The sequence below is a fragment of the Xenopus tropicalis genome, chromosome 4 (genome assembly GCF_000004195.4).
Source record: "Xenopus tropicalis strain Nigerian chromosome 4, UCB_Xtro_10.0, whole genome shotgun sequence".
NCBI classification, from domain to species: Eukaryota; Metazoa; Chordata; class Amphibia; order Anura; family Pipidae; genus Xenopus; species Xenopus tropicalis.
Genome location: NC_030680.2, coordinates 29138585 through 29163382, shown reverse-complemented (window position 1 = coordinate 29163382; position 24798 = coordinate 29138585). Strand labels below are relative to the sequence as shown.

Here is a 24798-nt window from a genome sequence, read left to right as displayed (position 1 = left end):
TTAAAGGGAGGCTTAACCTAAAAAAAGATTGTGTAAACTCACTCAGAGTGACCCTCTGAGCCCTTTGGCAATTTAAGATTCATTTTTAATCTTTAGGGACTTCTGAGATAATAGCGGATTAAGAAAGTTTCTTCTACTAGGTGGGCTTTCAGCTCAAGAGTTTTTTTAAAGGCCCAGAGTATTAGTCACCCAACCTGTCTTAGCACTTTTTATGCACTTCCTGTATGCAGTTATTCTCAGTTGAGCCAAAGGCCTGCTACAAACAGTTTAAAATTGCAAATATCCTGCTTAAAACAGAAAATGTATGCAATCTTCAAAAAAATGAGACACACCCAGAATAAGTTTTGATCAATTTGATTTTTGGCTTTAAATCTCCTTTAAATAAATATAAATCAGTCTTATATAAAATTAAAAATATAGAAGTTACTATATATATATATATATGGATACAAATGCATCCAACAACTTGTAATAACAAGAGGCTGTGAATAATCTTTCATTGATTTGTCACAGTAGATGCAGGGGAACAGTACTTTTATATAATATCTAATCAGGCGGCTACTTGGAACTTATATGAAAATAGACAAGCAACTAAATAGAAAACTACTTGTTTTAGGTGATGAAATAGCAAGAAGCGACAGCAGAGAAAGGGATGGAAAATGCTACAGCCATGTATGTGAAGAGACTTGTAAGAAGACATCCCGAATTGAGACACCATGTGAACGTACACCACCACCACCACCACCAAGTAAATAGTTATTACTAGACGAGAGACATATTAACAGTGAGGGAGATTTAAGGTTCTAATAGCAGGAATGAGAAAAATCTACTAAAAACAAAGGGTCAAATTTTTCTGTACTTGTTGTTATAATGAACCATTAAATTGCTGTGTAGTACAATGACATGTAAAAAAAAAAGTCAACCACATAATCATTGTTACACAATATAAAGATGCCTTTTTAATGACAACTGAGTTAATTGGGGTCGAGCAGTTTAGTATAGTTGGGTTTAATGTCCCTTAATTATTTGCAAATTGTCTCAGAATACTGCTCTTTTCAACACACCGAAAGTCAGTTTTAGAGGAATACTATCATGGGAAAACATGTTATTTTTTTCCAAAATGCATCAGCTAAAGATGCTTCTATGGCAGGATCCTGCATTAAAATACACTTGATGTATTTACAAATAAAATTTGCTATGTAAACAGTGTGATTTAGAAATTAAGGCATGCAAAATCCCTTTAAGAAGAACTAGCCCTTTAATACCACAATATTAATGGGCAGCACTGAGGTCCTGCATTAGAAATATTAAGGAAGACTATAGAACCGTAACAGAAAGGTTGTGGCCGGCCAGCCTGAAAGCCATTTAAAGTTTGGGAAAAAACCACAATTAAAAAAACATGGGGAAGAAGGCAAAAAGGAAAAATTATTACATATTGTCTCAGAAATATTGCCATTAGAAAACTACAAAGGTAAAAAGGAAGTTAAGATACAGTGTCCCTTTAAGAGAAAAAGCACAGGGAAACAGGCCATATTTAAGAGAGGGCAAATGCATATAGATTGATTAAAATGTGAGAAATATGGTTTTACTTAGCTCCAAACATTATTTCATATCCTGTTAGCAATGTCTAATTTATCTCTTATTTATTCTAACAGCAACAACACCCCCACCAACCACCACAACATGTGCCTGTTATCATGAAGGAAGAGTGTATATGCCAGGTAAAGCAGTCAATACTAGAATGTCAGAAAAAAAACACTTATAATATATATATATATGGATACAAATGCATACACCAACTTGTAATAACAAGAGGTTGTGAATAATCTTTCATTGATTTGTCACAGTAGATGCAGGGGAACAGTACTTTTATATAATATATAATTAGGCAGCTACTTGGAACTCATATGAAAATAGACAAGCAACTAAATAGACAACTACTTCTTTTAGGCGATGAAATAGCAAGAAGCGACAGCAGAGAAAGGGATGGAAAATGCTACAGCCATGTATGTGAAGAGAATTGTAAGAAGACATCCCGAATTGAGACACCATGTGAACGTACACCACCACCACCACCAAGTAAATACTTATTACTAGACAAGAGACATATTAACAGTGAGGGAGATTTAAGGTACTAATAGCAGGTTGAAGAAAAATCTACTAAATACAAAGGTTCTAATCTGTCTGTACTTATTTGTGTTATAATGAAACATTAAATTGCTGTGTAGTACAATAACATGTAAAAAAATTCAACCACATAATCATCGTTACCCCAAATTAAAATCCCTTTTTAATAAAAACTGAGTTAATTGGGGTTGAGCAGTGCAGCACAGTTGGGTTTAGCGTACTTTTATTTGCAAATTGTCTCCGAATACTGCTCTCTTCATCACATCAAAAGTCAGTTTTAAAGAAACACCGTCATGGGAAAACATGTTTTTCCCCCCAAAATGCATCAGTTAGAAATGCTTCTCTGGCAGGATCCTGCATTGAAATACACTTGATGTTGTATTTATGAATACAATTTGAAATGGTAGAGTCAATTTGCTGCTATGTAAACAGTATAATTTAGAAATGAAAGGGCACGATAAAAATCATGACAAAATCCCTTTAAAAAGAACTCCCCCTTTAATACCACAATATTAATGTGCAGCACTGAGGTTCTGTAATGTTGCATTAGAAATATTAAGAAAAACTATAGAACTGTAACAGAAAGGTTGTGGCCTGCTATCCTGAAAGCCAGTTACAAGTTGGGAAAAAACTGAAAAAATGGGGAAGAAGGCAAAAAGGAAAAATTATTACATATTATCTCTGAAATATTGCCATTAGAAAACTACAATGGTAAAAAGGAAGTTAATATACAGTGTCCCTTTAAGACAAAGGGCACAGTGAAAAAGGCTGTATTTAAGAGAGGGAAAATGCATATTCCCCTAATATAGATTGATTAAAATGTGAGAAATATGGTTTTACTTTGCTCCAAACATTATTTCATATCCGTTTAGCAATGTCTAATTTATCTCTCATTTATTCTAACAGCAACAACACCCCCACCAACCACCACAACATGTGCCTGTTATCACGAGGGAAGAGTGTATATGCCAGGTAAAGCAGTCAATACTACAATGTCTGTGTGTTACTTAAAGGGAGGCTTAACCTAAAAAAAGATTGTGTAAACTCACTCAGAGTGACCCTCTGAGCCCTTTGGCAATTTAGGATTCATTTTTAATCTTTAGGGACTTCTGCGATAATAGCAGATTAAGAAAGTTTCTTCTACTAGGTGGGCTTTCAGCTCAAGAGTTTTTTTAAAGGCCCAGAGTATTAGTCACCCAACCTGTCTTAGCACTTTTTATGCACTTCCTGTATCCAGTTATTCTCAGTTGAGCCAAAGGCCTGCTACAAACAGTTTAAAATTGCAAATATCCTGCTTAAACAGAAAATGTATGCAATCTTCAAAACAATGAGACACACCCTGAATAAGTTTTGATCAATTTGATTTTTGGCTTTAAATCTCCTTTAAATAAGTAGAAATCAGTCTTATATAAAATTAAAAATATAGAAGTTACTATATATATATATATATGGATACAAATGCATCCAACAACTTGTAATAAGAAGAGTTTGTGAATAATCTTTCATTGATTTGTCACAGTAGATGCAGGGGAATAGTACTTTTATATAATATCTAATTAGGCAGCTACTTGGAACTCATATGAAAATAGACAAGCAACTAAATAGAAAACTACTTCTTTTAGGTGATGAAATAGCAAGAAGCGACAGCAGAGAGAGGGATGGAAAATGCTACAGCCATGTATGTGAAGAGAATTGTAAGAAGACATCCCGAATTGAGACACCATGTGAACGCACACCACCACCACCACCAAGTAAATAGTTATTACTAGACGAGAGACATATTAAAGGTTCTAATAGCTGGGATAAGAATAATCTACTTAAAACAAAGGGTCAAATTTTTCTGTACTTGTTGTTATAATGAACCATTAAATTGCTGTGTAGTACAATGACATGTAAAAAAAAAAAGTCAACCACATAATCATTGTTACACAATATAAAAATGCCTTTTTAATGACAACTGAGTTAATTGGGGTCGAGCAGTTTAGTATAGTTGGGTTTAATGTCCCTTAATTATTTGCAAATTGTCTCAGAATACTGCTCTCTTCAACACACCGAAAGTCAGTTTTAGAGGAATACTATCATGGGAAAACATGTTATTTTTTTTTCCAAAATGCATCAGCTTAAGATGCTTCTATGGCAGGATCCTGCATTAAAATACACTTGATGTATTTACAAATAAAATTTGCTATGTAAACAGTGTGATTTAGAAGTTAAGGCATGCAAAATCCCTTTAAGAAGAACTAGCCCTTTAATACCACAATATTAATGGGCAGCACTGAGGTCCTGCATTAGAAATATTAAGGAAGTCTATAGAACCGTAACAGAAAGGTTGTGGCCAGCCAGCCTGAAAGCCAGTTAAAGGTTGGGAAAAAACCACAATTAAAAAAATATGGGGAAGAAGGCAAAAAGGAAATATTGCCATTAGAAAACTACAAAGGTAAAAAGGAAGTTAAGATACAGTGTCCCTTTAAGAGAAAAAGCACAGGGAAACAGGCCATATTTAAGAGAGGGCAAATGCATATAGATTGATTAAAATGTGAGAAATATGGTTTTACTTAGCTCCAAACATTATTTCATATCCTGTTAGCATTGTCTAATTTATCTCTTATTTATTCTAACAGCAACAACACCCCCTCCAACCACCACAACATGTGCCTGTTATCATGAAGGAAGAGTGTATATGCCAGGTAATGCAGTCAATACTAGAATGTCAGAGAAAAAACACCTATAATATATATATATATATATATATATATATATGGATACAAATGCATCCAACAACTTGTAATAACAAGAGGTTGTGAATAATCTTTCACTGATTTGTCACAGTAGATGCAGGGGAACAGTACTTTTATATAATATCTAATCAGGCAGCTACTTGGAACTCATATGAAAATAGACAAGCAACTAAATAGACAACTACTTCTTTTAGGTGATGAAATAGCAAGAAGCGACAGCAGAGAGAGGGATGGAAAATGCTACAGCCATGTATGTGAAGAGACTTGTAAGAAGACATCCCGAATTGAGACACCATGTGAACGTACACCACCACCACCAAGTAAGTACTTATTACTAGACAAGAGACATAGTAACAGTGAGGGAAATTTAAGGTTCTAATAGCTGGGATGAGAAAAATCTACTAAAAACAAAGGGTCAAATTTTTCTGTACTTGTTGTTATAATGAACCATTAAATTGCTGTGTAGTACAATAACATAAAAAAGTCAACCACATAATCATTGTTACACAGAATAAAAATGACTTTTTAATAACAACTGAGTTAATTTGGGTTGAGCAGTGCAGTACAGTTGGGTTTAGTGTCCCTTTATTTGCAAATTGTCCCAGAATACTACTCTCTTTAACACACCGAAAGTCAGTTTTAAAGGAATACTGTCATGGAAAAACATGTTTTTTTTTTTCAAAATGCATCAGTTAGAAATGTTTCTATGGCAGGATCCTGCATTAAAATACACTTGGGTGCGTATTTATTATGCTGTGTAAAACTAATTCGCCAAAAAAACGGAGTAAAAAGCTGTGTTAAATTAAATCGAAAAGATTGCCATCTGAACGCCGGATATTATGCCGGATATTACGCTGTTATTTTCCATAAGTTCCGGTGGAAGAAAAAACGTGTAAAACAATTACGCCGATTTTATGCCGTTTTCACGCCATTTTTACACGGCGAAGTCTGGCGATGTGTGGTGAATTTTCTCGCCGTTTTTTACACAGCATAATGAATATGCCCCTAGATGTGTTTACAAATAAAACATATCATGTTAGCAATATCTCATTTATCTCTCATTTATTCTAACAGCAACAACACCCCCACCAACCACTACAACATGTGCCTGTTATCACGAGGGAAGAGTGTATATGCCAGGTAAAGCAGTCAATACTACAATGTCTGTGTCTTCCTTAAAGAGACGCTTAACCTAAAAAAAGATGTGAATAATCTTTCATTGATTTTTCACAGGGAAAACAGTACTTTTATACAATATCTAATTAGGCAGCTACTTGGAACTTATTTGAAAATAGACAATCCACTAAATAGACAACTACTTCTTTTAGGTGATGAAATAGCAAGAAGTGACAGCAGAGAAAGGGATGGAAAATGCTACAGCCATGTATGCGAGGAGAATTGTAAGAAGACATCCCGAATTGAGACACCATGTGAACGTACACCACCAACACCACCACCAAGTAAATACTTATTACTAGACAAGAGACATATTCACAGTGAGGGAGATTTAAGGTACTAATAGCAGGGATGAGAAAAATCTACTAAATAGAAAGGGTCTAATCTTTCTGTACTTATTTTTTTATAATGAACCACTAAATTGCTGTGTAGTACAATAACATGTAAAAAAGTCAACCACATAATCATTGTTACACAAAATTAAAATCTCTCTTTAATAAAACCGAGTTAATTGGGGTTGAGCAGTGCAGTACAGTTGGCTTAGTGTCCTTTTATTTGCAAATTGTCTTAGAATTCTGTTCTCTTTAACACACTGAAAGTTAATTTTTAGGAGAACTACCCCTTTAAGACCACAATTTTAATGGGCAGCATTGAAGTCCTACAAGAGTATACCCTGAAAGACAGTTACAGTATGGGGAAAAATACAATTAAAAAACACCTTTTCTCATTTATATAGATATTAGAAAACTACAAAGTAAAAAAGGAAGTTAAGATACAGTGTACCTTTAAGACAAAGGGTACAGGGAAACAGGCCATATTTAAGAGAGGGAAAATACATATTTCCCTTCCCTTAATTAAAATGATAATGTGAGATGTTTGGTTTGACTTTCCTACAAACATTATTTTTTATCCTTTTTATAATGTCTAATTTATTTATATTTTTTTCTAACAGAAACAACACCCCTTCTAACCACCACAACATGTGCCTGCCATCACGAGGGAAGAATGTATATGCCAGGTAAAGCAGTAAATACTACTAGAATGTCTGCATGATCTTTAAATGGAGTCTTAACCCCCAAAAAAGATTGTGTAAACTCACTCAGAGTAACTGTCTGAGCCCTTTGACAATTTTCATTCATTTTAAGGGGTTTCTGGGATTGAAGCAGTTTAAGAAAGTTTCCTTCTACTGGGAGGGCTTTCAGCTCAGGTTTTTGAAGACCCAGAGAATTAGATGCCCTACTTGTCTAAGCACTTTTTATGCACTTCCTGTATCCAGTTAATCCTTGACTCTCAGTTGAGCCGAATGCCTGTTACAGTCTAAAAATTCAAATACCTTTCCGAAACTGCTTTATACAGAAAATGTATGCAACTTGCAAAAAATATTCAGACAAGCAGTGAGTAAGTTTTTATCAGTTACATTTTTGGCTTCAGTCCTGCCTTATATAAATATAAATCAGTATATATGGGTAAAATGTATTCAACAACTTGTAATAACAATAGGTTGTGAATAATCTGTCATTGATTATCTTGTCATTTATGGCTATTGTATACTTTTAGTCAAAGTTAGAGTCTAGGGCATGAGTGGAGCACTTAGGCAGAGGATCCTGTTTCTCTATCTATCTATCTATCTATCTATCTATCTATCTATCTACTATCTATCATCTATCTATCTATCTATCATCTATCTATCTATCTATCTATCTATCATCTATCATCTATCATCTATCAACTATCTATCTATCAACTATCTATCTGTCTGTCTATCTATATTTATACACAGATAGAGTAGGCTTTAATTATGTTTTTATCTCAACACTCTGCTACATTACATAGTCCCTTTCCCCAGTGAAAAGAGTTTAGTAGGATAAATAGAGTCCCCCTGAGTGAAGTTATGGCTTATTTGCAACATGCAGGTGAACAGAACTTTTATATAATAGTTAACAATGCAGCTACTTAGAACTTATTTGAAAATAGACAAGCAACTATATAGACAATTTCTTCTTGCAGGTGATGAAATAGCAAGAAGTGACAGTAGAGAAAGGGATGGAAAATGCTACAGCCATGTATGTGATAAGACTTGTAAGAAACCAACCCGAATTCAGACACCATGTGAACGTACACCACCAACGCCACCATCAAGTAAATATTTATTTATTATTTATTAAAAAAAAGACGCAGGTGACTAGAAAAAAACACGGGCGACGAAAACAATCGCATGACAAATGCGTTTTGCGAATTTTTCGCTGTTTCACGAATTTTATGGCCAGTTCGCGAATTTTATGGCGAAGCGAAACTAGTGATAGTGATAATGTATTAAAGTATGTTGGAATTTGTAGACCAGCCATAACTGAGTAAAGTGGTCTTGAGCGCACTGCGCAGTAGAGTTTAGTGTCCCTTTATTTGCATATTTTTTTACAATACTGCTCCCTTCAACACACTAAAAGTTCATTTTAAGGAGAACTACCCCTTTAATGAAACAACATTAATGGCATGTGTTGAGGTCCTGCAAGGTTCCATAAGAAATAATAAGATTTTGCTATCTGGGAACTGGCAAAAAATTTTCGTGAAATTTTGGCAGAAGAGGAAATTCTTTACAAATGCAGTTACTTGAAGTTGCTAGAATTACTATGAAAATTCCTGTGAGTGCCGTCACATCTTCTGTATATTATATATTTTAACGTATGCTGGTATCTGTAGTCCAGCAACATTAGGGCCTACATTTTCTTGCATCTATAATTTAGTTTTTGGTTATTAAAATTGATGCATTGTTTTCCATGTGTAATTAAGCTTTATGTCAACCAATATAGATAACTAGGGAGTGCAGTGGGGAAGCTTTGCAGTAGGAATTAGTGTCCCTTTAAGGCACACTCATTTATTATGAAGTTTTACTTACTATGACACTTTCCTCACAGCCTTCCTATATAAAATGTGTGTAGTTCAGCAGAATACCATGGTTGCCATATTTTTATTGTATCTCTTTTGCGCAGGTTGTGAGGAGCATAGGTAATTTTTCCTCCTGTGACCCGTACTGTTTATTGGCCCATTTATCTAGCCAAAGCCTGAGGGACTATAGAAAGACTATAAAACCGTGAAAATTATTACAATCCAATGAATATGGGTTTATCTTACATCATTTTATCCTTGTAGCAGTCTCTAAAGTGTTTATATTTTGTAATTCATTCTAACAGCAAAATCTGTGACAACAACCCCTCCAGTCACAACACACGGCACAAAATGTTCCTGTCATCATAATGGAAAAGTGTATATGCCAGGTAAATTAGCTAAATATATGGAAAGCTGTGGTATACATACATTTAGCATTATGTCATAATGAGTTGTCTTAAATGATTTTTGTTTGGTTGATTGATGCTTCTAGTCAGAGCACTTGTAGTGCAGGAAGGTTCTCATTTGTTAAGAAAAGAGTTTTCTACAAATATTATATCTGTGACATTTAAGCTAGTTAATTTACTCTGTAAAGAGAGAGTAGGCTTTAATAATTTATTTATCATAGCAGATGCAGAAGAGGCAGTATAAAAGTATTTTTTATACAAGAGCACTAGATCATCTGTAATCACCTATCATAATATGTAGGCAAACTTTTTTACAATTCTGCTGAAGACAGTCATTTTTTGACACCAGAAAAAAATCCAGAGATCATTATTATGTTCCCATTGTCTTTTACATCTACCAACCCAATTTAAAGCCTCCTCTGTCTGATAAGAAGTCCTCTGGTTGCCTTGTTTGAAATAATTTGGTAATATGGACTTTTTTATAACTAGATAGCTTTGTAGCAGAGCTAAAAGGGCTGCAACTGCAATGTCATTTTACTTCCTATTGAATCTACTGCATTTGGCTTAAATTTTAACATTTCACAATATTTTCAGCAAAGTTAAGTTGGCCAGTTTTACTTACTTTTACTAGTAACAAAGACAAGCAACTAATAGAAGGACATATTTTGCAGGTGAGGAAGTAACAAGAAGTACAGTTCTTGGTAAATGCTACAAAGTCATATGTGACGGCAGTTGTGGGGAGATACCGGCAATTGAGATACCTTGTACAACAACACCAACAACTACACCAACTACAACTAAAACAACTACACAAACTACAACACCATCAAGTACTCCTAAAACAACCACCAAGCCAACCACCAAGCCCACCACCATCACTACAATAAGTACAGCTACGCCATGTGTGGTAAGATTTGTATACTGATATCCAAAACCATCATATGAGTGACTGTATTTAAGTTGGATTGCAGAATAATGAATGCAGCTGCTACTTGCTAATCTGCTGCTACATATATATATATATATATATATATATATATATATATATATACACAGTATATATATATATATTAAATGTGGTGCCCATGTAAACTTAGAAACAAAGAGAGGACAAAATCATAGATGGTAAATTTGTGGTAGCTAGAACATGCTCTTTCCATTACAAGTTGATCCAACTAGTAAGTGATAGGAGTGTTTAAAATGCTGTTATGCTAATTTCTTTGTACTCACTTTTCTTACATCTACAGCCACATACAAGCTGGCAGGTTTTTAATTGCACCAAAGCAGTATGCAATTCAGCGGGTCATCTAGACATTGTTCAGAAATCTTGCACACCTCCACCAGCAATTACCTGTGCCAATAAAATGAAGCCAATTGCTGTTCCTGATGATGACTCCTGTTGCTGGCATTGGGAGTGTCCTTGTGAGTATATACCTAAATGATAAAAGTCAAAACCTTGGGGGTGTATTTAAAAGGCCATTTTATTATGATTTAGATGGTAAAATAGAAAATAATGTTATCAAGTTCATCACACTAAAATAAAATAATGTCAACATTTATTTAAAAATTATTTTTAAACATTTTCAAATTGTTGAAACAAAAATGTGGCAGAATTATTATTATTATTATTATTATTATTATTATTATTATTATTATTATTATTATTATTTTTTTTTTTTTTTTTTTTTTTTTTCTTGGGGTGTAGAAATATGTACATCAACCAAACAATCTATTTTTCTATTTTGATAATTAATAGAATAGGTTCCAAGATATGCTCCTCATAAACACTGTATAAATTGCAGCTTTCTTAAGGTATTCATTTGCCTACTGAAACCATGTTTACCATATTTAATGCTGGCATAACCACACTAGAAAGAGGAAAAGCACAGGCAGCATATGAGGTTCAGATGGAGTCCATTATTACAATTAAGCAAAATGTTAATCTTTTATTTATATGAAAGGATTCTTATTTTCTGTTTAAATAATAAAGGATATTATTATGCCCTGAAAAGTCTACTGCCCACAAACCAGGGAGCCAGTGTTCGGAACATTCAAGGAAAGGATTCTTTTTAAAATTTTAAACATCTAAAATCCCCCCCCCAAGATTTTCCTATAGAAATACTGGTGCCTTAATTCATTTTTGGGGCAAATATATATAAATACAGGGAGTTCCCAGTACACGTGGCATACATTTTTTCAAAATCCTGCCACTTTGCTCATTAATTTCATGGTTTGAATTTATTGTACTTCACAAGTCAATGTCAATTCCATAACTGATAAAAGCTACCAAGATATTTGCACTCATGTACAATTTCAGGGCAGATCTATATCCAAGGTACCAAGTGAAATGCAAATAACCTGTTTCTACTAGTGTACTGTATTTTTGAGATATATTTTCGTAATAAAATCTGAGCAGAAATGGTTTTTGTTGACCCCCAAGAAAAATTTGCTTGGTTGATTGGCCACATCCTTCCTTAAAGTGTAGTAAAATGACAGTTGTGAAGAAGGGAAGTAGAGTTGTATGAAGAAGAAAACAATATAAGTTAGTCTTTTAGAATATAAAAAATTCAGCAACACCTCTGCATAAAATAATGACACGCTCAAGTTCAAATTCAAAATTGTTCATTCCTCTATTAATATTACCATTAAGAAAGTACACATTTAAGTTCTGCATTCATTTTGAATGATTAACATGCATTTGTTATGAGTGCTGAAATATGAAAAGTGCATAAATCCATAAATTAGGGATGTACCAAGTTCAGGATTCAGCTACGATTTGGCCTTTTTCAGCAGGATTCGGGTTTGGCTGAACCGAATCCTGAAAATCGCATGACTTTTTGTTAAATAAACACGAAAGTTGAACATTTTTCATGACGCACAAAGCGCGGTTCTCTTTAACCCTTACTTAAACAGGATTTGGTATTGGGCTGAATCTTTTGCAGAAGAGTAGATTTGGTGCATCCCTACCATAAATCTCACATTAGACCTCTGATAATTTGTCAGCTTTCCAACTTATCTAAATCAGTATTTTTTTTTAGGCGTGTGTAGTGGTTGGGGAGATCACCATCTTACCTTTGATGGAACCTATTATGCATACCAAGGAAGTTGCTCCTACGTTCTTATGGAAGAAATTGTGAAAACAGTTGATAACTTTGGCATTTACCTCGACAATTATGACTGTGGAGATAAATCTGGTATTAACTGTCCACGCAAACTAACTGTACGTCATAAAACTCGGGAAATTACAATTTCACCCAAAACAGTCTCGCCTATAAGCTTAGAGGTAAGCAATAGCTATATTCCTCTTTAGGAACCCGGTGACAATGTAGCCACTCAGTTGTACACAAAAAAAATGTTGGATATGCCCAAACATTGTACCACATATGCATCCATTAAATAAATATTTAAACTCATATGCTTAAGGGCTAATGTAGGAATATCATTTCATGGCCAAATCATTGAGCTAAAAAAAAAATTGTAAAACTAATTTAGCAAATCCTGCCAGGCACTTAGCACACACCCTTAGCTCTTTGCAGTTCTGCTTTCAATCAGTAGTAAATGACCACTTGTGGCTTTTGTGTGGATATTTTATGGGATAACATGATTTTACAGCATTTTAATTTTCTATCCTAGACTCATGTAAATGGAAATCTTGTATTGCTTCCATACACAAAATATGGAGTAAACATTTACCAATCTGGAGTATATTTAGTAGTTGAAATACCAGAGCTGCACACCAATGTCACTTATAATGGTTTGACCTACACTGTTGAGATGCCATATGGAAAGTTTTATAACAACACACATGGACAATGCGGTAAGTAACAGCATAAAGTTGAAGCTATAACACCAGAGACTGGTAAATATTTACCATCCTTAATGGTATTACAGCCTTGTTCACAAACACACAGTGGGTGTGTAAATTCTGTTCAAACTCATTTAAACTTTGTGAGTTCTCCTTGTTAATTTGTTTCTGAGAGATTTACCACATTTGTTATAGATCTTCATTTTCCATTTCTTTTTCTTGTTATATAAATTGTATAACATAATGCAGTATTGGCCACACTGAGAATGTGTGATGTGGCCATCAGCAGTTGTGCATTTTGTACTCAGTAAATGCCTCAGTAAACTCACCTATGCCTGTATATGCAGAATTCACTGTTGTGCAATGCCGCTGTGATATATGGTTAAAATAAATGTATTGTAAATGATGGTTTATCAAGAATGTGCATTTTCCAAAATAGTGTAACATAATTTCACTGTTTTTTTTCTTAGGTACTTGCACCAACAACCAAGCTGATGATTTTATGATGGCTAATGGTAAAATTACAACTAATGCTGTAGCTATGGCTGATTCTTTTATGGTGCATAACCCAGACAAGCCTCGATGCAAGAGCATTCCTCCAGTACATCCTAAAATTTGCAAATCTACTCTCTGCGATCTTATCATGGGACCGTAAGAATTGTTTTGAGATTCATTTATAATTAGTTTCTTAAATAATAAGAGCATTGTGATTGTACCCTTAGCTATTAAGTGGTAATAGGAAAAAAAATGTATTGTGAAAGGTTACTGAGTAAAGAAAATATCTTCCCAAGTTTTATGGAACCTGGAACATATTGAAATTTTAAAAGATGCTTATTGTTTGTTTTTGCTGGCTCTTAGGAACAAAAACAGTTTTAGTATTTGTGTTTGGGAAGCCTACTAGCTATAAGTAGTTCTTAGGCAACCAATAACTTTAGAATTGCTTTTTTTTTTTTTGCTCTCTAGCAATTCAGACTGTCCCTGTTTATCCATTTTAGTCTATGGAAACACCATGAGATAATCTTTGTGTTCAACTCTTGGTCCTTCCTGTTCACCCTATACACAAATTAACCTTGTATTATGGTTGCCTCTTCCAGTATGAGGGGGAAAGGGGGGTTGAAGGTAAAAAGAGGGGGGACTGAATGAAAAATAGAAAGATGAAGATAAATGGGAAAGGAGGGAGAAATGTAAAGATCCAAAAGACAGGGTAAAGACAAAATGATATTTAAATCAGGCCAGTGAACAAAGAAGATAAAGGGCCATTGAATAGGATAAGAAGGCATTTGAGTTGAGTTAGAACATTATTTTGAAGATTAAACCTGTGGTCTAAGGTTTTACAGCAGGCAACCCTTTCCAGATGAACAATACTAATTAAACATGATTGCACATTTTCGGGTGAACTAAATCTATTTGGTATTTTTTTTAAAGGGTTTTCCAAAAATGCCATGCGTTCCATTCACCAGAACCTTTCTACCAAGCCTGCCTTTTGGACAACTGCAATAAGGCCAACTCAAACAATGAATGTACAAGTTTACAACATTATGCTTCAATCTGCGGTGATCAAGGTGTCTGTATTCAGTGGAGAAGCCATGCCTCAACTTGTCGTAAGTTTCCTATTCAGCTCTTGCTCATTAGGTCAAAACCCATCACTAAATATGGTTAAAGTGTACAAATATTCAGTAGAAGCATCTACTTCATGATAAGAGCAATAATTTATACCTCTCTCTTGTTCTAGCATTTACTTGTCCTTCTAACAAAGTGTATGATGCATGTGGCCCGGCTCTCCCCATAACCTGCCAAACAATGTAAGTAGCCATTTCTGTGTGATAGATTCTGGAAATAAAATGGTAAAACCTTCCATTTTGTATAATGTAATTTATGAAGTTCTATAAATATCCTAAATGACACTGCATCAATAAGAAATTGTTTTTTCGGCAAGTTTTCAAAGCAGTGTATAAAACAGCTTTATAAAACAGTTAGAACTGTCTGACCTCTATAACTTCTTACATGTTCCTAACTGTTCAAAAGCAACAACAATAACACACATGAAAGATGAAATTATCAAAGTGAAAAAAACAGTGAAGAAAAAAATTATCTGACCTTTGCTTCTTTACAAATGTATCCATAGAGTGCAGTTTATTGATGTTGCCCACATTAAAGGAATACTGTCATGGGAAACCATGGTGTTTTTCAAAACGCATAATAGTTAATAGAACTTCTACCAATCCTGCATTGAAATCTGTTTTTCAAAAGCACAAAAAGATTTTTTTATATTTATTTTTAAAACTACACATGGGGCTAGCCATATTCTTCATTTTTCCAGGGTACAACAGCCATGTGACCTGTGCTCTAATACACTTCAGTCACACTTTACTGCTAAGCTGCAATTTGAAGTGATATCACCTCTCCCTCCCTTCCCCCCCCCCCCAGCAGCCGATAAGCAGAGCAGTGGGAAGGGAGCAATATTGCAGCTCCCAGTAGATATCAAAATTGCACTCAATAGTAAGAAATCCAAGTCCAGCTTGGGACTCCTCCAGTTACATAGTATAACATAGTATAGAGTATGAGAAACAATAAGTTTCCTTAAAGCAGTTCTTATGTGTGGCGCTGGCTCCTTTTGAAAGCTCAGACTCATACACAATGCACTGCCTACACATCAATATTACAGCTAATAAAAATATATATTTGTTGGATCAAAAATAAAATTTTAAATTGTAGAGTAAATTATTTGCTATGTAAACTGTAATTTAGAAATCAAAAGTACACTATAAAAATCATGACAGTAACCCTTTAAGAACAGGTGAACTGATTTATTGTTAGACATAATTAGCAAAGAGTTATTCTAATTTTTTTTTCTACATAATTGATCCCATTAGTATTTTTGGGGCAATAGGAGTCAGATTTGTGCCCATCATTGTCTTAATGCATATGCCATCAGGAGCATTACTTCACCAACCCACTGCCTTTAGTTTAGGGTAAAATATTCTGCTGCATTTCTGAATCTGTGTGATTTTTTTTCAGGCCAGCAGATGCGATAGCACAGCAAAATGATATACGTGTTGTGGAAGGATGCTTCTGTGCCAAAGGCAGCATGCCATTTACCACGTCAACTGATGTCTGCGTAAGCGACTGTGGTGAGTATATGTACTGTCTTATTCAAGCAGGTTAACCTATCTAGAGGACTCAATGTACAGGAAACAGGTTCATATCTTATTTGTAGTGTAAAAATATGGGTACAATCCACCATATTTTTTAAAGTTTTTGCCATGCCCTGTACATAAAAGAATTGTAGGCTTTCCCCTAATGAATAAAACATTAAATGTGTTTGGCAAAGCTGTAAGGGGTGAGGGAGTCTGGTAGGCACTATTTCCTGTCCCCTACTTGGATATTCCTTCATTGTTGTAAACTGTTTTTTTTGTCTTCCAGGGTGTATTGGGCCAGACAATGTTCCCCGCAAGGTATTCATTTTTAACTTTTGGATGCATACATAAGAAAACACGTACGCCTGTTTTATGGGCATTTGCCATCATTTTGCTGAGCCAGGTGGTAATATAGAGTCAGATAATAATATAAACTGTGTAGAAGTGTATACTTTATACTATATTTACTTAAACTGCTCCTATTAATCTGTAAAGAGAAATTACCTAAACTACATGTCAATATTCTGACCTGGCTTTGTTTGCAAAAGTTTTAGAGTTGTACCTTTTTAATAGTTATAAGTGTTAAATACTGTTCTCACTCTTTGCAGTATGGAGAATCCTTTGAGTTTAACTGTGAAACCTGCACATGTTTGGAGGGTGGTAGTGGAATAACCTGCGAGAGACAACAGTGTCATCATGTACGAAATGAGGAGTGTACTCGGGAAGGTTTCTACCGAGTGACTGAAATCAGTCCTACAAACAAGTGTTGCGAAGAAACTGTATGCAGTAAGTATTCAGTACACTATTATCCTGTTATGTCCAGCAAACATTTGGCAATCCTGTAATCTGCAGGATTACAGTTAATCCAGAAATAGAGAAAACACATTGATCAGTTATACAAATGCTGCAAATTTGATTGGCCAGTTTGGTCAGTTGTGACCATGCTGCCCATTCACCTGGTCATTAATACTACCCCAGAGTTTTGGTTTCAGAAGACCCCTTTCTAGTGTTTTACCTGCCAATGCGCATTGTTGGTGGATGGATTGTGTAGTGGCAGATAAGGACAGGAAGAGGACCAGGAAAGCAGTTTCTGTCTGTCCTTTGCTATTGCCTACTCAGTTTGCAAGATAATAATGTTCTGAAACAATGTATTAAAACTCAGCTCCCCTCTAATCAAGACTCCAGATCCTATTATTTATTTCTTAATGTTCTTATTTTTAATTAAAATAAGTATATGTGAGGTTTGAAATTCAGTGCAGATTATACCAAATTCATATCAAACCAATATGCTTTAAAACATAATTTTTCTAATAATCTTGTTTGAAGGATGTGACCCAAGTCGGTGCCGAAATGCCTTCCCAAAATGTGGACCTGGATTTGAACTTAAGGGTGGCATCAAAGAAGGGCACTGTTGTCCTACTTATGTTTGTGGTAAGTTTATTGTAAAATGAATGCACGTTATTGAAAGTAAATAAACTGTATCTTTGGAATCAACTATATATCCAGTAATAGAAGACAAATAGGGAAAAAAAACATAACATTTAATCAGTTTTGCACTCTGAACTACCAGTCATGGTCTGATTTGTGTAGCAATCTAGTCTTAAAATCAAGGCAAACACCATAGCTGAGGGCTTTGAGTCTAGAAAGGGGAACAGTAGAATCAGTTCGGAAGAGCAGTGGATGAGAAAGTAGAGAAAATAGGGGGAGAAGTGGGTGAGGATGGGGAGGAGGAAATTCAGTCAAAATATGGGAAATGGGTATATGGGGAAAATAGATAAGATTTCTGTGAAGGATATATGAAATAGGCTCGAAGAAGCTGTGGGGAGAAAATGACAGATTTTTTTTAAAAAAGTGGGAATATGTTGGGAATAAATAATGGAAAGTTTTGTAGCTAAAGAAACACTAGTAGAAACAATTGTGAAAATAAGTGAAGAAGAATGTTTTGGTATAGAATAGAGGATAGAAGATCGTAGGGATTTAGGGAAAATGCAGGGAGAAGGAAGTGTGGCGCCTTTTTGTAAATTCTTTTGTTACTATAGTGAAGTTTTTGGTCAGAAGAAATCTTATTGCTGAATTATCTTCCATGTGTATGTAATTAAGTTTTTCATTAACTTATAAAGATAATTTTATACAGCTGTGAGACAGTTTTATAGTTGGGTTAAGATCCCCTTTAATATAAGAGGGATATCATTATTTATAGATCAAGAAAAGAACATTGATTTAAAGGTTTTAAATATAGCCTGTGAACACTAGATATTCTTTCTAGTGTGTCCTATAACAACTTTATGCCACTTCATGCCACTGTATTTGTGGGACACCACATGTTTGGACTTATGTAACGTATAAAAGTAAAATCAAACAACTAATGCATTCATGCATGTATTTCTTCCAGAACCAAAACAAGTTTGTGTTAGTGGAAACGCTGAATACTTGGTAAGTGATAAGTAAAAAAAAAACTAAGCCCACTAAAGTTAAGACATCTATCATAGCTTTTGGCAAACCAATTTCAGTGTGAAATTGGGAGTTTATACAAGTAAAGATCCTGGACAAAACTAAAGGCATACTACCACATCCAACATATTATGGTCCTTGCAGGTGAGATCATTAGAATACCAGTACACAACCAGTGTCGGAATGGGACCCCAGGTGCCCCCCAGAAAACCTTAGACCATGTGCCCACTCTCCAAACTATTTTTCCTTCTTTCCTCACTCACCATCTTTATTCTCCTATTATTTTTTAATTACATGCTAGCACCTTCCATCTACAGTATTTTTCCTCTTTGTTCCCATTCTGAAATAGGGAATGACCATGAAGTAGGAAAAATGGTTAGCAGCAGGAGGGCCCACTGACACCTCGGACCACCGGGAGTTATCCTGGTTTGCCAGTCCGACACTGTACACAACCCTTTTCCTTCAACACCAGTTGTGACACATTTTTCAGCAGAAATGCTTTATGCGGTACTGTTTTTCTGTGCACTGATAATCTAATCATCTACCTTGCAAGAATGACCTTCAATTTTCCTGTTTAGCTCCAGAAATAACAAAACCAGAGTTAAGTTAAGTTAAGAAGCATGACTTGACTGAAAGTGTAAACTCCAGTTTAACAGTAGCAATTTGGCTAAATGACATACAATAATATAAAATGTGGTTTTAAAATATACAAACCCTTTCATTTTGGCTGTTACATATCATCATACAATCCTGTAAAACATTATACGGCCCAGAAGTGCAAAATCTAAGGCACTAGGGCTTATGCACTTGAGTGTCAGCACTGTAGTTCCTATGCCCTATGGCCCTATGGCAGAAAAGCATTCAAAATCATTTTTTTTATTTAACTGATGGCAATTATTTTTAAAGTTGCAATGAGTAAACATTTACTAAAGAAGCATTATTTTTTTTCATTTATAAAACACCATAATATTTTGCTGTTGTACAATAGATTAGATTTACATACAAAAACAACCAATACAAGAGGTAAAGCGGCCCTTAAGTATCATATTATTTTATTGTACTTCTTTAGTAATTTTTAGGCATTTGGTAATATAGTTACATTTTTAAGCTGTAATGTGGTGCATTATGGGTGTTTTAAGAGTCAATGTTTCACTACCGTGGCCTGAAAATATATATGTATATTTGCACCAGATCTGATGTTTTCTATTTTTTTTTTGTTTTCCTACAGCCTGGGTCTCATGTTTACTCAGATAACTGTGAGAACTGTATCTGTGCACAAGATGGAAACAACTTTACAATAGCCTGCAACCCAATTGTCTGCAACATACACTGCCCAGCTGTAAGTAGCATGCAATGAGCATTACAATGTTTTCGTAATGGCAAGGGCCATCCCTGTCCTGTTGTTATACACTATTTACTGTATTAAAGTAATGGAAGTAATCTCTCTCATACAAATGAATACTATAATGGAAATGTGAAAAGTGTACATGTTTATTAATAGTGTTGATTTATTTCAACAGGGTTTTAAGGTGAAGAAAAACTCCCCATCTGACTGTTGTGGTACCTGTCAGCAAACCAATTGTGTGGTGAATTATGATGGCTCCTACAGGCTTATGAATGTAAGATTGTCATAGCTTGTTCCATTGTAGCAAAATTACCTGCCCATAATGTATATGTAATTAAAGTTTGTTTGTTTGTATTCATTATTTTTTTCATTGTCAAGTAAAAATGTATCATCATCAAAATCATACAATTTATCCTACTTTATTTTTGTCTTATAATTTAGCCTGGAAATGAACTGCCTTCAATGAATGATAACTGCACAATGTACAAATGCTCATTAATCAATGATCAGTTCATCACCACTGTCTCACAAATCTCTTGCCCCTCATTAAATGAAGAAGACTGTGAGCATGTAAGTAATCTATATTCGCCATGAGCCATAATACATAATTACACTTAAGACTTCACAAATTAAGCTAGTTGGTTAAAGAACATATCACAAATCATATCACATATCATATTTAAATGCAATAGGAACAAGCATTCATTATATGTAGCATACCTAAATGAATATTTTCTGTAAGCTGCCAGCATTCCTATATTGGACTGTATTTTGTCCAGCTGAAAAGCCAGGCATTATGAGGCACTTTTGTAAATAATGACTGCATTAGTATTAAGAATTTTTTTAACAATCTGGCCTTTATTCTGTGTGGTTTGTGAATCTGATGTTCTCTTTAGTCAGAAGGCCGTAACTTTAATTCACTTACTTATAATCCACAATTGTAAGGCCATTGTAAAAAATATTGCACGTGATAAATGTTATAAATGTTATTCACACTAATATTTTTCCCCCAATACCAGGGAAGCATTCATCTTTCACCCAATGGATGCTGTCAAACATGTAAGTTCTTTATAAATTTATTGTATGTGATTTTATATGTTTCCATACCTTTTCATTTTTTTTAACATCCTTTGTAAAATGATTTTATTAAAAAAAAGTGCCTTGAACAAAGCAAAGGGCAATAACATGTCTTTGTGGTTACGTGACTTGCAGTCTCCAAACAAATTAAGAGCACTCTATGAAAATCATAGTAAAGGGTCTAATATGTCTGGAATCTGAGCATCAGTTTGCCCCCATGAGAGTGCATTCTATTAACTTTATTATTTTTTTATTTATTAAAAAAGGCAAGATCTTACAGCTTTCTTGAAAATTAATGAAACAATGACCTTTTTCACAATGGCAATTATTCAGTTCAAGTTGGTTAGCAAGTGTGAAAAGAACAGATTTTTCCCATGTTTTTGAAAATGATAAATTATTTTGCCCTTGTAATAAATGAAGTAAATCACTTTTCCCTTGTTCTCTCTGAGAACTCTACACTAACAGAAACAATACATTTTGCCGCACACGGGCAAGTTTCCCCAATATTGGACTAATTGCCTCGAATGTGGCTAATCATTTTGCACTCATCTGATTAGCTTACAAGTCAATACAAATAACGTTTCACTCTATGTTATCTGTTTGTGTAGGTAGTCAACAGCTAAGACAAGAAAAGCTGTGTTATCATTTTTAGCTGCATTTACATGAGAGATTATTGTCACAAAATATTTCTTTAGGAGCTCACAAACTATCCTTTGGAATGTATAACTGGACAATTTGTGTGGCCAACTAAAACATGACAGGATATCAGTCATGGAGTACTGGAGGGTCCAATGTGGCTCCCAGTATTCTCTGTTTTCTAATTGCCAATGCGTGACTCAATGGACAGTAGACAACTTTATCTTATATTATTTGAATGAAACAAAGCAAAGCAAGCATGAATTGCAAAGTAAAAATAAATAAAAAGTAAGACTGTCAGCCTTCTATTATGGACTAAAAGAGAAACCATATTAAATGGTTGTGAAGTGAATAACAGGGAGATTAAGAATATAGTACAGGTATAGGACCCATTATCCAGAATGCTCGGGACCAAGGGTATTCCGGATAAGGGGTCTTTCCGTAATTTGGAACTCCATACCTTAAGTCTACTAAAAAATCTACAAAACATTAATTAAACCCAGTAGGATTGGTTTGCATCCAATAAGCATTATTTATATCTTAGTTGGGATCAATTGCAAGTTACTGTTTTATTTTTACAGAGAAAAAGGAAACCAGTTTTAAAATTCTAAATTATTTGATTAAAATGGAGTCTATGGGAGACAGGCTTTCCGTAATTCGGAGCTTTCTGGATAACGGGTTTCCGGATAAGGGATCCCATACCTGTACTACAAAATGTATATAAGCTGTTTGTTACACTTAGTTAAATATAAGCTGTTTGTTACACTAAATATCATATATAATGTTGGATGCAATAAATACAGTAAGTCCTTCTTTAAATGTAATGTAACCATACTACAGGTATCCAAAAGAGAAGCTCCTGCAAGATACAGGCAGTTGATGATTACTTGACCTACCAAGGGTGCACATCAGTGAGAAGACTCAGAATGTCTCGCTGTGAAGGATCCTGTGGAACCTTTTCAATGTAAGATGAAATTGTTACATAAACTGAATATAGACTATGATTAGATACATATATGGTGTCAATGACTTTGGAGCAAATTTATCATCATTTTAATTTTTACTTTTAACAGCTTCGAAATTTTCAAATTTTCAATATTTATTAAACACAAAAAAAACTTTGAATATGAAAAATGTGGCATCTAAAAGTTTTCAACTTCATGTAAAAATCAATAGAAGTTGTATTAGCAAAATTCAAGCTATTTTATTTTTTAATTTGAGTTTTCGAGATCAATTTAAAATTTGTCAAATTCATTGAAAATGATGGGGAAATATGATTCTGGGTTCAAATTGTTTTATCTCATTTTTACACAAATGAGTTTTTTTAATTCATTTTACATTTTTGAGTTATTTTAAATTGGCCTCCCCATGTCCAGCTGTTTGGCATTATTACCAAGTTCGTAATGATTTTTTTAGACCTATTTGTGGCTCTTGCATTCACCAAATTCATTGCAAATGAGGTTAGATTTATTATTTTTGCTAATTGTACATTACCTTATATTCAGGAGTTATTTTCTTGTCTTAGTAAATATACCCTTGTCTATCCCTGGCATGACCTGCCTGTTAAAGGAACAGTAACACCAAAAACTGAAAGTGTATAAAAGTAATTACAGTATAATGTACTGTTGTCCTGCACTGGTACAGCTGGTGTGTTTGCTTCAGAAAAACTACTATAGTTTATATAAATAAGCTGCTGTGTAGCCATGGGGGCAGCCATTCCAAGGAGAAAAGGCACAAGTTACTGTAAGATATAACAAGCCAGTGTCGGACTGTCCTGCTGGGGTTCTGGGACATTTCCCTAGTGGGCCCTGGTCTTATTGAACCCTTTGCCCTTTCTGGAGCACAGAGTTAATCTTTCCAGCTCTTTTTGCCTTTAATTTATTCCTGAGAGTGAGAAAGCTATGAATGAATTCGTTTTGGAGTCTGTGATGGGGGTCAGGGAAATGACTGAGGCTAAATTTATCACCACAGATAAGCAGGAGATTCCAAGTTGGCCATTAAATACATAGAGCTGGCATGTAGTATTTCACTGGCTGTTGGGGCCTTGATATCAGGTTCTGGTTGGCCCATGGTGTCCTAATCTGACACTGTGACAAGTTTATGCAACATAGGAAATTCCCTTTATTTTTTACAATTCTGCTGGAGGGTATAAAAGACCCTTAGTTGTTGAAGATGCTGAGGCAAATGCGTAAAAATGTGCCATTTTTGCCACACAGAGCAATAGAAGGATAATTTTTTAAAAAGTCTTAAGTTTGCCCACATCCAGTAACCCACAGCAACCAATCAGAACAACTGACCACTAAATTGTACCTGTTGGTTTGTCTTTAAGGCTTACACAAGTAACAAACTTGAGACTATTTATTACAGTCCCCCTTAAGTGGCTGTCATTGCATACTGTAGGTTAGTTAGTAAGTAATTTAGTAGAGGCAGAAGATATTTGTTTATGCAGAGGGGTTTGCAAATATCCCATGAGCTGTTTTTAAAATAAAAAGTGAACAACGGGGATATGGAAGAGAACATGTCTGTGTAAGACCATGGTGATTTGAGAGTAACATCAATGTATGTCCTCTGTATAGGTACTCTTCTGAACAACGGGCTATGTCCAAAAAGTGTTCTTGCTGCCAAGAGGTTCAGACTGCAAGAAATAAAGTCAAGCTGCAGTGCCCCGATGGAAGAATAATTGATCATGAGTACATTGATGTGCTGGAGTGCAAGTGTGCTGGCACCAAATGTCATGATGGAAACGTCTAGTATAAACATTTAAATCTTTAAGGAGGTATTTAAATTATATAGAAAAAAAATTAAATTATTCAATAATTACTTTACTTTCAAATAAATTTATTGTTAATTTGTAAAATGATGAATAACTTTGCCTCCTAAAATAAAGTACATTCTGATGCATTGCAAACAAGAGTCTGAAAGATTTATTCTTGTGCTTCTTGTAACACTGGTATAACTGTAATCTTCTAGGTCAGTCCTTATACATATATGAAATGGAGGGTTAAGAGTTGTGCAA

At 34.6% G+C, this 24798-nt stretch overlaps 1 protein-coding gene across 1 annotated transcript; it reads left to right on the top strand.

Moving 5' to 3' along the window:
• Positions 1-898: 898 nt before the first annotated feature.
• LOC108647331 (intestinal mucin-like protein) lies at positions 899-24570 on the top strand. Its single transcript, XM_031901308.1, has 30 exons — positions 899-905; positions 1656-1721; positions 1951-2079; positions 3034-3099; positions 3750-3878; positions 4749-4814; positions 5060-5185; positions 5940-6005; positions 6194-6325; positions 6994-7059; positions 8049-8180; positions 9230-9313; positions 10003-10238; positions 10579-10753; positions 12370-12614; positions 12965-13148; positions 13607-13787; positions 14562-14737; positions 14869-14938; positions 16155-16267; positions 16560-16591; positions 16882-17059; positions 17600-17704; positions 18666-18706; positions 19953-20063; positions 20245-20343; positions 20511-20639; positions 21089-21128; positions 22623-22746; positions 24359-24570. The coding sequence occupies exons 1-30, from the start codon at positions 899-901 to the stop codon at positions 24531-24533; spliced, it is 3483 nt and encodes a 1160-aa protein (XP_031757168.1). The 3' UTR covers positions 24534-24570.
• Positions 24571-24798: the final 228 nt, after the last annotated feature.

What these genes read in the sequence shown, in the direction of transcription:
- LOC108647331 (XM_031901308.1), top strand. An exon ending in GGGAAGAATGTATATGCCAG is followed by an intron (nt 7,060 to 8,048) that starts GTAAAGCAGTAA and finishes TTCTTCTTGCAG; the next exon opens with GTGATGAAATAGCAAGAAGT. An exon ending in CTGGCATTGGGAGTGTCCTT is followed by an intron (nt 10,754 to 12,369) that starts GTGAGTATATAC and finishes ATTTTTTTTTAG; the next exon opens with GCGTGTGTAGTGGTTGGGGA.